At 31.2% G+C, this 12,063-nt stretch overlaps 1 protein-coding gene across 2 annotated transcripts; it reads left to right on the top strand.

Annotated features, from left to right (window-relative positions):
• The first annotated feature begins 3,887 nt into the window (after positions 1–3,887).
• LOC142617334 (cuscuta receptor 1-like) lies at positions 3,888–10,726 on the top strand. Of its 2 annotated transcripts, none has more exons than XM_075790137.1 (6): positions 3,888–4,525; positions 4,709–4,867; positions 6,994–7,068; positions 7,193–7,339; positions 8,189–8,329; positions 8,407–10,726. In XM_075790137.1, exons 1-6 carry the CDS (start codon positions 4,144–4,146, stop codon positions 10,623–10,625), a joined length of 3,123 nt encoding a protein of 1,040 aa, XP_075646252.1. In that variant the 5' UTR covers positions 3,888–4,143; the 3' UTR covers positions 10,626–10,726. The 2 variants fall into 2 exon arrangements, with proteins under 2 accessions (XP_075646252.1, XP_075646251.1); XM_075790136.1 differs by having other exon boundaries at positions 8,183–8,329.
• Positions 10,727–12,063: the final 1,337 nt, after the last annotated feature.

Raw genomic sequence — 12,063 nt, 5'->3', positions numbered from 1 at the left:
TTCAAATACGGAGTATCATTTATATATCATTATTAAATTTTATATTGTAACTTTTCTTTTAATTTCATTTTCTTGCTTTTTGATATACAAAATTACTAATTATATTTTTAAATTTAAGTTTTCTAACATCTACCTTTAACTTATTTTTTAAATCATTTTTAATTTACCTTAAATAAAGTGATACACAATGAAACAAAATTGAAATCTAATTTCCAAATTTGATTTTGGTTTTGGGAGAGATATCATTTGGTGTGTGGTCATGTGAAAAATTGGATGACACAATCCATGGTGTGGAAGAGAGACATAAAAATTGAAATCTCAAGTGGTTATAAGAAATTAACTTTAATGATAATTTGATACATTCATATAATTTTATTTTTGTTAAAAAGTTTAGGATTTCAAATGAATTGGGCTTTTATTAATCCCACCATTTTAGAGGCCTTCTTGAAGTGACGAAACTCACATTTTTTTAATTATAAAAATAATTATAATTTAAAATTTTTGCAGCCCTAGGCAATGGCTTAAGTGGCCTTTGCCCAAGGGCCGACCCGGCTTATTGTGCCAATATTATTTATTTTTTCACATTGGAGATACATCCTTATTTATTTTTAAAATATTCATAGCATTTTCACCTCTTTGGTGAGAGCACGAGTCCGTTTGGATACAACTTATTTTGTTGAAATTGAAAACTGAAAACTGAAAACACTGTAGCAAAATAATTTTTAAATGTGTGAATAGTACTGTGGGACCTATTTTTAGTGAAAAAGTTGCTGAAAAGTGAAATTTGTGGGACCTATAAACAGTGCATTTGTGCACTGTTCATGGCTGAATAGTCAAACCTTGCGGCTGGGTTAAAAAAAAAAAAAAAAAAAAGGAAGCAAATCACGGACGTGAGACGCAGACGTGGAATCCAAACGCCCTCCACATATTCTAGTAGTCTTTTTCTTTTTCACAATGAAAATGAATAATTTTTTTCCCACCTTTTATTTTCAATTGAAAAGCAGATTCCATGGTGGTTGATGTAAAGATATAATGTTAGTCAAAGTCTTCAACTGGTCTAGGTTCAGAATTCATAATACTAGCATTTACTATGATAAACTTTCCAAGAAAGCACTGGATACGAATTTATAGAGGTAGTTGATTTGTTGAGACCTAAGTCCTCAGCATTTAATTGAGTCCAAGTCTTCACAATTGCCCCAAAGTCTTTGGCCTTAATTTTCTTGAGTGCAGCTATTGTCAATTAATGCAAAGCTGGTACCAATAGACTAGTCATAACTACATTTTCCAAGATAGTACCAATGCTATGTCTAGTCATCACTACGTACAAAACATTTTCCGTGAAAGTAATATTGAAATCAAAGTTTCCGGCCTCTTCTTGAGTGTGCGTCTTCTCAAATAATGCAAAAGCTCTAAATAATTGAAACCAAAGTTTTTGGCATCTTCTTGAGTTAGGGCATTCTCTTTTTGAGTTAGGGCATTCTCAGATGATGCAAAGTTTAAAATACAAATGCTATGTAGTCATCCCTATGAAACTTTTTCCATGAAATTAAAGCACCATTGAAACTTAGGAAGCACGGACACATGTATGAGAATGACACGACAACACAAAATTTTTCTTAAAAAAATAAGACATGAGTATGGCAGGACAAGCCTATAAAAAATTATAAAATACAATACACTTTTATGTATATTTTCTATATATTATTAAGCATTTATATTTTATATAATGTTAAATATATATGTAAATTTGAAAGATATAGGAGTAAGTCAATTAAAGTATTTATTTATCAAAAGAAATTGAATTATCTTTTTGAGGAAATTACTTAAAAAAATTTTAGAAGCTGTTTGGTACATATATTTAAATATATATTTTCAGTTTTTAAATAATCTTACACATATTTTCACGCACTTTTTCACCAATACGTATTTTCACGCACTTTTTCACCAATACTTATTTCTAAAATATATAAATAAATTTACTAGAACAACGCGACCTAATGCCCCTTAAATTTTAAAACTTAAAGTGTTTTATTTATTTAATTGTGTTGTTTAAACTTTGAAGTGCATGTTTCATATAAAATTGTGAGCTTAATTAATATGCCCCATTTAAAAGTGTGGTGTTCTTTTTTTTTTTTTTTAACGTACTTTACCCTATCTTTCCTCCCACCTTTTTTGTTTATATTAATAAAATAGGAAAATATTATCACGGTAGTGGGTGGAAAACTCACCATATGGATGCCAACTCCTAGATTAGGTCTTCTCAAGTATTTTCAAAGAAAGTGTACGAAGAGTTTTTTTTTTTTTTTTTTTTTTTACGATGTTTTCATTTGAACATTTTTTAAGATGAACAAACTCAAATATAGTACTTAAATGCTATTTCTTAGTTTTATTTCTTAAGATTTAGTCATGTGGTTGTACTTAACTAAAAATACACTTTCATCTCATTGGAAAAAAAAAAATACATGACTAAATCTTAAGAGAAGAGCATATAAGTATTGTACCTAAATTTAGGTACAATAATTAAAGAATAACACTTAAATATTGTATTTAAATTTTATTTTTTTAAAATATATATAGACATTTTTCCATGGATTAGGAATATTATGTAAAATAGTAAAAGGAAAATTTGAAGCTTTAACCAACACGCTATGCATTATTAGAGCAATTGTTCCCCCCCCCCCCCCCCAAAAAAAAAAAAAGACAATCACTGGTTTTACTGTGACGTGGACTGGTTTTATAACAGTATATATAAGTAGGATGCTGGTGGTCTATTTTATTTGTAATACTGTGCAATGTTATTTTGCATGGACATCGAGATGGGAATGGGTACGGGGTGCAACAATTTTATTTGTAATACTGTGCATTTGTGCACTGTTCATGGCTGAATAGTCAAATCTTGCGGCTGGGTTAAAAAAAAAAAAAGGAAGCAAAACGCGGACGTGGGACGCAGACGTGGGATCCAAACGCCCTCAATATGTTAGGTGTTAGACAATTAATTAATATTTATATTTAGGTATATTTTAAAATATTTTTAGACATAATTTATGTTTATTTTAAGTTTTAAATTAAGTAATAACAGTAAAAAAGTACAGTAACACCCAATGAAGTACAATTCTCCATAGTAGAGCACTTGAATTGCCCGATTCACTAGTGGAAAACTATCAATCAATCTATCAGTACTCATTTTATGTACAATATTTAAATTTAATAAACAAACAAATTGTACACAGTCACAACAAATGCCAAACAAAAAAACAAATACTAAACAAAAAACACATAAACTTATAAAACCCAAAAAACCAAAAAATATAGTCTAAAAGAGGCTCATTCCAAAAGTTGTTTTGGTTTGGTTAAAGAAATAGAATATATTTTGGTATCATTTCGAAATTATGGTTAATTTTATATTATATATATATATATACACATATATTTAAAAGTCTTTATTATAATTATAATTTTATTTTTCTCACATAATATATTTCAATAATAATAATAATTATATTTAGATTTTTATTTTTATTTTTTTCCTAAATAAGATACACCTATTGTTAGAATATGTTAAATAGAAAATAAATAAAATAGAAAAAATATTTAAAATTTAAGGCTAAAGCCTACAATACACGGCTGTGTCGGTAGACAAAGACAAAGTTTTGAAGAGTTGAAAGCGTTTATTCAAAACTTCGAACTTTATCAGAGAGTTATTCACAACTTTGTATGGGACCACATTGTTCAGGCCGGCCGGACAAAAAACAATGAATAGGCTCTTAAAAACAAATTCTTTCTTTCGCTTTATTTTCAGTCTAATATATATATAACTCTCTAAAATAAAATATCTTCTTGCACCTTTTTTTATTTAGAAAAAATCATTATCGTAAGATTCGTAGCTGGGTGGAAAGACACATGATGGGAATTGCGAAGACTTAATTAGTCCAAGTCATCTCAAATAGTGGATGTAACTTTGTGCTTTTGGAAAAAACACAAGATATGATCTGAGAAAGTGGTACATGTAGTGGGTATATATAGGATGGTGGTGTTAGTGTTATTTCAACTCAAGATCTATTTTGCTTGGGAGTATAAATCAGAGTTAGAGCAAAAACTTTGTCAGTCTTATTGTTGTAGAGAAAATCGGAAAAGGAAAAAGTAATGGAGTTGGGACGTTATTGGTGGTGGCCAGTGGTGTTAGTTTTGGTTCATTTTGGTATGAATGGGTGCTTTGGTTGCTGGGAGCAAGAGAGAATTGCTCTCTTGGAACTCAAAGCTTCCACTGTCAACTACGCTAATGAATATTATTATTTTCCTCATTGGGACTTAGCTGACAAAGAGAGTGATTGCTGTGAGTGGGAAAAAGTCAAGTGCGACATCACTACCGGTCGTGTAATCAAACTTTCTCTTAATAGTACGATTTATTGGAGTGGAGAAAGTGGGGGAGGTTGGTATTTTAATGCCTCTCTGTTTCTTCCCTTTGAAGAGCTCCAGTACCTTGATTTGAGTGCTAATGGGATTTGTGGATGCGTCCCAAATGAAGGTACCATGTTTATATCCTAAGAAAAGTAGGTAGTATTTGTCAATATTTTACTTTTTTCTATTACCTCTTTTTTTTTTTTTTTTAATGGAAGTGAAAATAATTAGTTGCATGTTAGAATCATTTTATACTATTTTGTGGGAATACATAGTTGCCGACATGCAAATTGAAGCATCTAAATTGCAGGTTTTGAAAGATTATCTACGTTGAGCAAGCTTGAAGTGCTTCACTTGAGTGGAAATTATTTCAATAATAGCATTTTGCAATCCTTTAGTGGTATTATTGCTTCGCTCAAGGAACTACATTTAAATGACAACCGCTTGAATGGATCAATCCACATCCAAGGTAAAATTATTATTAATTAATTTGCAAATGAAGATTAGAAGAGTGTTTCATGCTTATTGAGAGCGTAATATTTTTTTTTATTTCCCTCCTATATCAATCATTGAGATTTATACAACTAAATTTCACCTTTTTTTCCCGTTGGTTCTTTTAAATGTTTATTTATGGAACTGTAGTTCCTTTAAGAAAAACTAAATTATTGGCCATTTATATTATTGGGAAATGTTAATGGGCATCTTCACCTAATTAAAAATTAGTATAAATTAATAAAGTGACTAAAAATATTACATAACTAATAAGTGAAATTCAAAAAGTTAGTGTTACTGGCTACATCCTAAAAAGTTAGTAAAAAATCTGACCTAAATTAAAATGATTTGACATAAAGTTATTTCTTAGACTACCCTATATTGATAGACCTCTTCTTAATATATACTTCCTATGTCCCAGTTTGTTTGTCATCTATTCTATTTTGGAATGTCTCAAAATATTGTCTTGTTTCTAAAAATAAAAGTTATTAGTTTACTAATATTTTTATTATGCTCCTATTTTATTTTCAAAACTATTTGAAAAGAATACTAACAAATGTTCAAAAAATCAATCTAATTGGACCACTTTTTTAGTTGTCTTATTAAGAATAATTCTTTTTTTTTTTTTAAAGTTGATAAATTTATTTAAAGGTAGTTTTGTAAACTTATACATTTTTATAAAGCAGACAAGACAATAAATGATGTTCTCTTAAAAAATTTGATTTCTCAAACAGGACAAATAAATTGGGACGGAGGAAATATATATATATATATATATATATATATATATATATATATATATATATATATATATATATATATAGCTCCATAACAATTAATTACTAATAAATTTAAGATAGTATGACAATATGTGGACAGTTTGGCCGACAGGCCTAAGGCGCCGAATTTTACTATTTTAGGCACGGGTCCGAAAGTCCGTGTTCAAGTCCCACTGTGAAGTTTTGCATAGCCTGTGATATTTACTTATTAGACATATTTAAAGTCCCATTTAATGAAAAATTATACCTTGCATTGGGTATACTATTAATAGGGTTATTATACTCTATTAAATGCGAAGATTCAAATGATTGAATTCCGTGCTTATTTATTGCCGTGATTCCCAGGAGGTGTATGGGAATGTCATGGATGATTGGATGCTTAGGTAACAATCTCAGATAATGTGAAAAAAAAAGTGTGACTTGGCATTCCAAATGAAGAAAAAGAATAGGTAACAATAAGTCAGTAATAAAGTTTGGAACTTTGCTTTTTGGTAAGTGATAAAATTTGGAACCTAGCATGTCATAAATTATAAAAATCTTTCTAATAACCCATGAGAGAGCTCTTGAAGTTAAAACATTGACAAAATTTAGGGGGAAAATAGGTAAAAATGACAAACTATTATATGACGACATAGAGAAAAAAAAACACACACACACATTCACATGCCCTTTTTATTTTGGGTAAATAAGGATAACAAAAACAAGCCCAGTGGGTCAAGTTATAGGCCATTCCATTGATGGATGTGGGGCAAAAGGAAAAAAAGATACATCATCAAATATAGAACAATTAGACTAAAATATTAGCAAAGTCATTCAATTATATAATATAATGTTAGTCAATGATGACTCTTTTTTTAAGCTGATTAATTAAGTATCATTAAACAAAAATAAAACGACAACAAAAAGTCATTTGGTCCAAAGTTCAAACTATCTTCATCCTCTAAGAGAACGGAATTGATGAATAAGATAGTTCAAGAGGAATAATTCTAGAGACATAACCAATCACATATTTAATTTTACAATTTACTAAGTTGTGTCACTGTGAATGGTGGATATTTTCTACTTTATGCGACTCACTAATTCATGCAAACCACTCAAATTCACACAAGTCAACAAATTATGAAATTGGGTTTGGGAGTGATTGTGTACAAGAAGTCCAAACAGTATGTACAAGAAACCCAAACATCTATCAAATGGAAATGAACATTACAATCCTTGTTAACAAAATGAATTGAAGATTCTCAAATTGAAATTCAACCTTTAATCTAGACAAGTTGAGCTACTAAAATCTACAATCTTTTAATTAGTTTATTTTTTCATGTAGACTTCAAAGCATTTAACAACTTGGAGAAGCTCTACTTGGGCGGAAATCGTATCAATGACTTCTTGACAACAGAAGGTATGACAGGTTGTCAAATACATGTTCACAAATTAAAATAAAATCCTTATTTTACATGGTATGCCGTATGCCTAATGAAACTGCAACATTATTTATTTATGAAATATTTTATTTTTCCCTATAGATTCAAACAGCTTATGTAAGTTGCAAGTCCTAGATTTGAGTGAGAACAATTTTAATGCACAAATTCTTGAGTCAGTAGCTGCCTTCCCATCGTTGAAGATATTAAACATTGGATACAACAATTTGGAAGGATCGTATACTACTAAAGGTAAGTTATACAATTCTTAGACTCTTGTATACACAGTAAGATAATTATTACCAGCATAATTTTAGAAAACCATAACCTTTTATAAACTTTTTATAAATATTTTTCATGAAATTTCTTTTAAAAAAAAATGAAACTAAACTTGTGTTCCTTAACATTTGAACCATTCTAACACATGATTCTTTTGTAATTTAAAATAAATTTCGTATTACATTTTCGAATCCTTAATTTATTATTCTCGATAATAATTTTGCATCTCTTGCAATTCTAGTTATAATGATTTGGAATCACTTGTTAAAATTCCATAGTCTTCGAAAGAACATAGAGATCTTTTGTAACTCAATCAGTTTATGCACAAATATGAAGACCAATGGTACTCGAAAAATGGCTGTCATGTGTACTTTACCACTTTCTCAAGAAAATAACAAATGCAGAAGTTTCAGACATTGAAAATTTATTTCATGCTTTTGAAAACCATATTGTGCAGATTTTGGAATTCAGAAGAAAAAGGAACGAGTAAAAAGTCGTAATAGAGGCATTTACTTTTAAATTTGTTGACATTCTTGTTATAAAATTCCACCTAAAATAGGAAAAATGTCTTTTACTATGGAAAAATTATTCAGTTTTCACTCCTCTCACTGATGATGTTGATGATAAAAACAAAGTGGACATTTCTAATTCTTTCTTGGATTTGTTAAACCAAAATCTGTATATATTGCTTTTATTTAAACTTTACATATAGCATGCCAAATATCTTTCTAACAGTAGTAACTATTTCATAGTATACCATATTAATAATTTATTTTTTTACAATTTCCATGTCTAAAAATTTTATTATTATTTTAGAGTTAGGTGCACTAAACAACCTAGAGCAGCTGTACTTGGATGATTCATCAATTGATAACAGCTTCCTTCACAAAGTTGGAGTTATGAATTCTCTAGAAGTATTGTCAGTGCAAAACTGTCATCTCAACGGTAGCTTACCTGCACAAGGTAGGTTGCTTTCACAATGATATTACTTAGGAAAGCTACAATACCAGAATCTAATCAATGCTAATCTCATTTTACAGGCTGGTGTGAACTTAGGAAGCTCCAAGAGATAGACCTCAGCTACAATAATTTTGAAGGGATACTACCTTCATGTATGGCAAACTTGACATCACTTCAAGTATTGGATCTCTCTAACAATCACTTCACCGGGAACATTGCCCACTCCCAACTACCAAGTTTGACATCACTTGGGCACCTCTCTCTGTCAAATAACGACTTCTTGATCCCAGCCACAATGTCCACCTTTTCTAACCTCTCAAATCTTAAGGACTTATTAAGTGATAACAATAAAATTGCCTTTGAACCTAACTCTCATACTTGGATTCCAACCTTCCAATTAGAGATTTTGAGTCTTTCTAACGGACTCAATGGCACAACTCCTAGATTTCTTCATTACCAATATGAGTTGGTAGTGATTGATCTCTCTCACAATAATTTGGTCGGAAAGTTTCCCACTTGGTTGCTAGAAAACAATACAAAATTGGAGTCCCTTTTCTTAAATAATAACTCTTTCACGGAGCCTTTCATGCTGCCATATGATATTTGTCACAGCATTAGGAACCTAGATATTTCGGATAATCACTTTCAGGGTCCAATCCCCATAAATTTTGGTTTAATTTTTCCAAATTTAGAATATTTAAACATGTCTAAAAATGCATTTCAAGGTAGTATACCTTCTTCTTTTGGGAAATTGGTTTTCTTACAATTTCTAGATTTGTTTGAGAATCATTTATCAGGAACAATACCAATGCATTTTGGAATGGGCTGCCGCAACTTAGTATTTCTCAAATTGTCCTATAATAACTTCAGTGGCCAAATATTTCCCACCAATTTCAATCTGACTAAGTTAGAATTTTTACTTTTGGATAACAATCACTTATCGGGAATGATCCCAAATAGCATCTCAATATTAAATCATCTTTGGGCAATTGATTTTAGTAATAACCATTTTTCAGGCATGCTTCCAACGTGGTTGGGGAACATGTCTTATTTAAATGAACTTGGTATGGCCAAAAATCAACTTGAAGGTCCTATTCCAGTCGAGTTGTGCGAACTTGATAGACTTCGATGTCTTGACCTTTGCGAGAACAATCTATCTGGCTCTATTCCATCTTGCTTCACTTCATCATATATTACATCAGTTTATCTGAATAAAAATTGGTTGAGCGGTCCAATTCCATGTGCGTTCAAAAACAACTCTAATCTAGTTACATTAAATCTTCGAGAAAACCTCCTAATTGGAAACATTCCTGATTGGATCGGCAACCTCTCATCCTTGAGCATTCTTCTTTTGGGAAAAAATCTTTTAGAAGGTAGGATTCCAAATCAATTATGCTTTTTGCAAAACTTAAACTTGTTGGATCTTTCCTACAATAAATTTTCAGGTACAATACCACATTGCTTGAGTAACATTACTTTCGTGGCATCCACCCAAAAGCCTACTTTTATAGGTTTCAGGATACTGTTTTCTTCGAACGTAATTAGAATGCCATACTTGGAGACAAAATCAACAAATATGAAAGACTGGAATCATAGGAGTTATTTTGAGACGTCGCCATCTGTAATTCAGACAGATGAAGTAGAGTTCACAACAAAGAATAGAATTGACTCCTATCATGGAGACATTCTCAACTACATGTTTGGAATTGACCTCTCATGCAACAAGTTAGTAGGTGAAATCCCACCTGAACTTGGAAAGATAAGCACCATCCGGGCAATGAACTTATCACACAACAATCTAATTGGACCAATCCCTACAACATTCTCAAACTTGAAGCTGATGGAGAGTTTGGATCTTTCCTACAACAATTTAAGTGGTAAAATTCCATCTGAATTGACCGAAATTACCTTTCTAGCAGTCTTTAGTGTGGCACATAATAACTTATCAGGTACAACGCCAGAAAGAAAATTTCAATTCGGGACTTTTGGTGAAAGTAGTTATGAGGGTAACCCTCTTTTGTGTGGACCTCCATTACATGACTGCACCAAAATCGGACCTCCGTCTACAATGCTAGTGGATCATGATGGGGAAGATGATGGTAGTTTCATTGATATGGATGTCTTCTACATAAGCTTTGTGGTGGTTTACATAGCAGTGTTGTTGGGACTTGTTGCAGTTCTCTACATAAATCCTTACTGGCGTAGGGCATGGTTTAACCTCATTGAGGTGTGCATTGACAATTGCTACTATTTTGTTGTGGTTCATTGCCATAAGTTGTTCAATTTTAGGCTTGCATAGCTCCGCATTTTAATGGTTACATGTACTTGTGTCTCTTCCTAGTGGATTTTGAATCTGAAGTTTGAATTTTGAATAAATATTTCAGTAGTGTAAATTTTGAATTTGGCTATGTTATTCTAATTATAAAGATTGTGTCTTTTAATATTAGACCCCTGTCAAATCCAAGTTAATTATTAGACCTATTATGGAAGATTTAGGTTAAACACATAATCATCAATATCATGCACGTGCAAAAATTTAAAAGATACAAAATATGATGACCCAGAAATCAATGAAACAAAATAGTTTTAAAAGAAAAACTTAGGGAAACTTGACCTTATAAATCCGATTGAGGTAAACGATAATAAAAAAAAAAAGCTAAAAATTGAGACTCACTTGACATTACATTGGGACCCACTTTAGGAGCAAAAATAAACTAAAAAATAAAATAAGCGATTTTTTCTTAAATCCCAAAAGCAACCAAAGATAAAAGGCATTTATCCAACAAGCTGGTTATGAACAACTATATACTCATGATGTCAAACAAAAAGGCCACACATTTTTGAATTCACATACCTTTTGATATATATATATATATATATATATATATATATATATATATAATCACTAGGTAGCGCTAATTTCTTTATTTATTTGCTTATCCATAAATCCAAAAAAAAAATAATGGGTATAAAAATTGTTCTATTCTCCAAAGTTTGAACTAATCCTGAACTTCAAATCATGTAAAACTATGCAAATCTACTGCACAGAACCACAGAAACAGAGAGACACCTGAGGATTTTAGGAGGAAAATAAGAGAATGAGAAGAAGGATTTGCCCATTTGGGCATTTCAAGAGATGGCAAAATCAGAAAAAGTGAGAGTGGGAGACATACACGCGCCACCGCATAAGCTTTCCCATCTCTCTCTGTTTTTCTTTCCAAAACTGTGCATTTTATTTTTCTTAAACCTAAACATCGTGCTGAAAGCCTGAAAACGAAGCGCTTTCCTCTCTCATTGCATTACACCCACAGGCACAGGCCACACCCACCCACAATCTCCACCAAAGTCTCTTCCCATCCTTTAAACCACACAATTCTCTCCCCATACAAACCTACTGCCCTCTGTCTCTGCGCCTTATCTCACCAATTATGTACGGATTGCACCGGCACCACACACGTACTCAGCTCAAGCTTATCTCTCTGTTGAGTCTGTCAGAAGAAGAAGGTGTATCTTGCTCTTTGCCCGCCTCAGACTTGCTTTTCTTTCCCACGCAAAAACATTGAGTTTTGGACATTTGTGAACCAAATAAAAGAAGTAATGATAAGGTGAGTTTTGCATTGACTAAACCAAAAAATCACTAATAAATCACTGTAGATGGAATTTTTCACTTTTATTTATTTTTATATAGTTAGTAGATATGAATGGTATATTTTGCAAACATATTGTAATAAATATAT

This window comes from Castanea sativa, chromosome 11 (genome assembly GCF_040712315.1).
Source record: "Castanea sativa cultivar Marrone di Chiusa Pesio chromosome 11, ASM4071231v1".
Classification (NCBI taxonomy): Eukaryota; Viridiplantae; Streptophyta; class Magnoliopsida; order Fagales; family Fagaceae; genus Castanea; species Castanea sativa.
Note: the sequence above shows the minus strand (reverse complement) of the source record. Positions and strands in the feature narration are given on the sequence as shown.

What these genes read in the sequence shown, in the direction of transcription:
- LOC142617334 (XM_075790136.1), top strand. Translation starts at nt 4,144, where the DNA reads ATGGAGTTGGGACGTTATTGGTGGTGGCCAGTGGTGTTAGTTTTGGTT. An exon ending in TGGATCAATCCACATCCAAG is followed by an intron (nt 4,868 to 6,993) that starts GTAAAATTATTA and finishes TTTTTCATGTAG; the next exon opens with ACTTCAAAGCATTTAACAAC. An exon ending in CGGTAGCTTACCTGCACAAG is followed by an intron (nt 8,330 to 8,406) that starts GTAGGTTGCTTT and finishes CTCATTTTACAG; the next exon opens with GCTGGTGTGAACTTAGGAAG.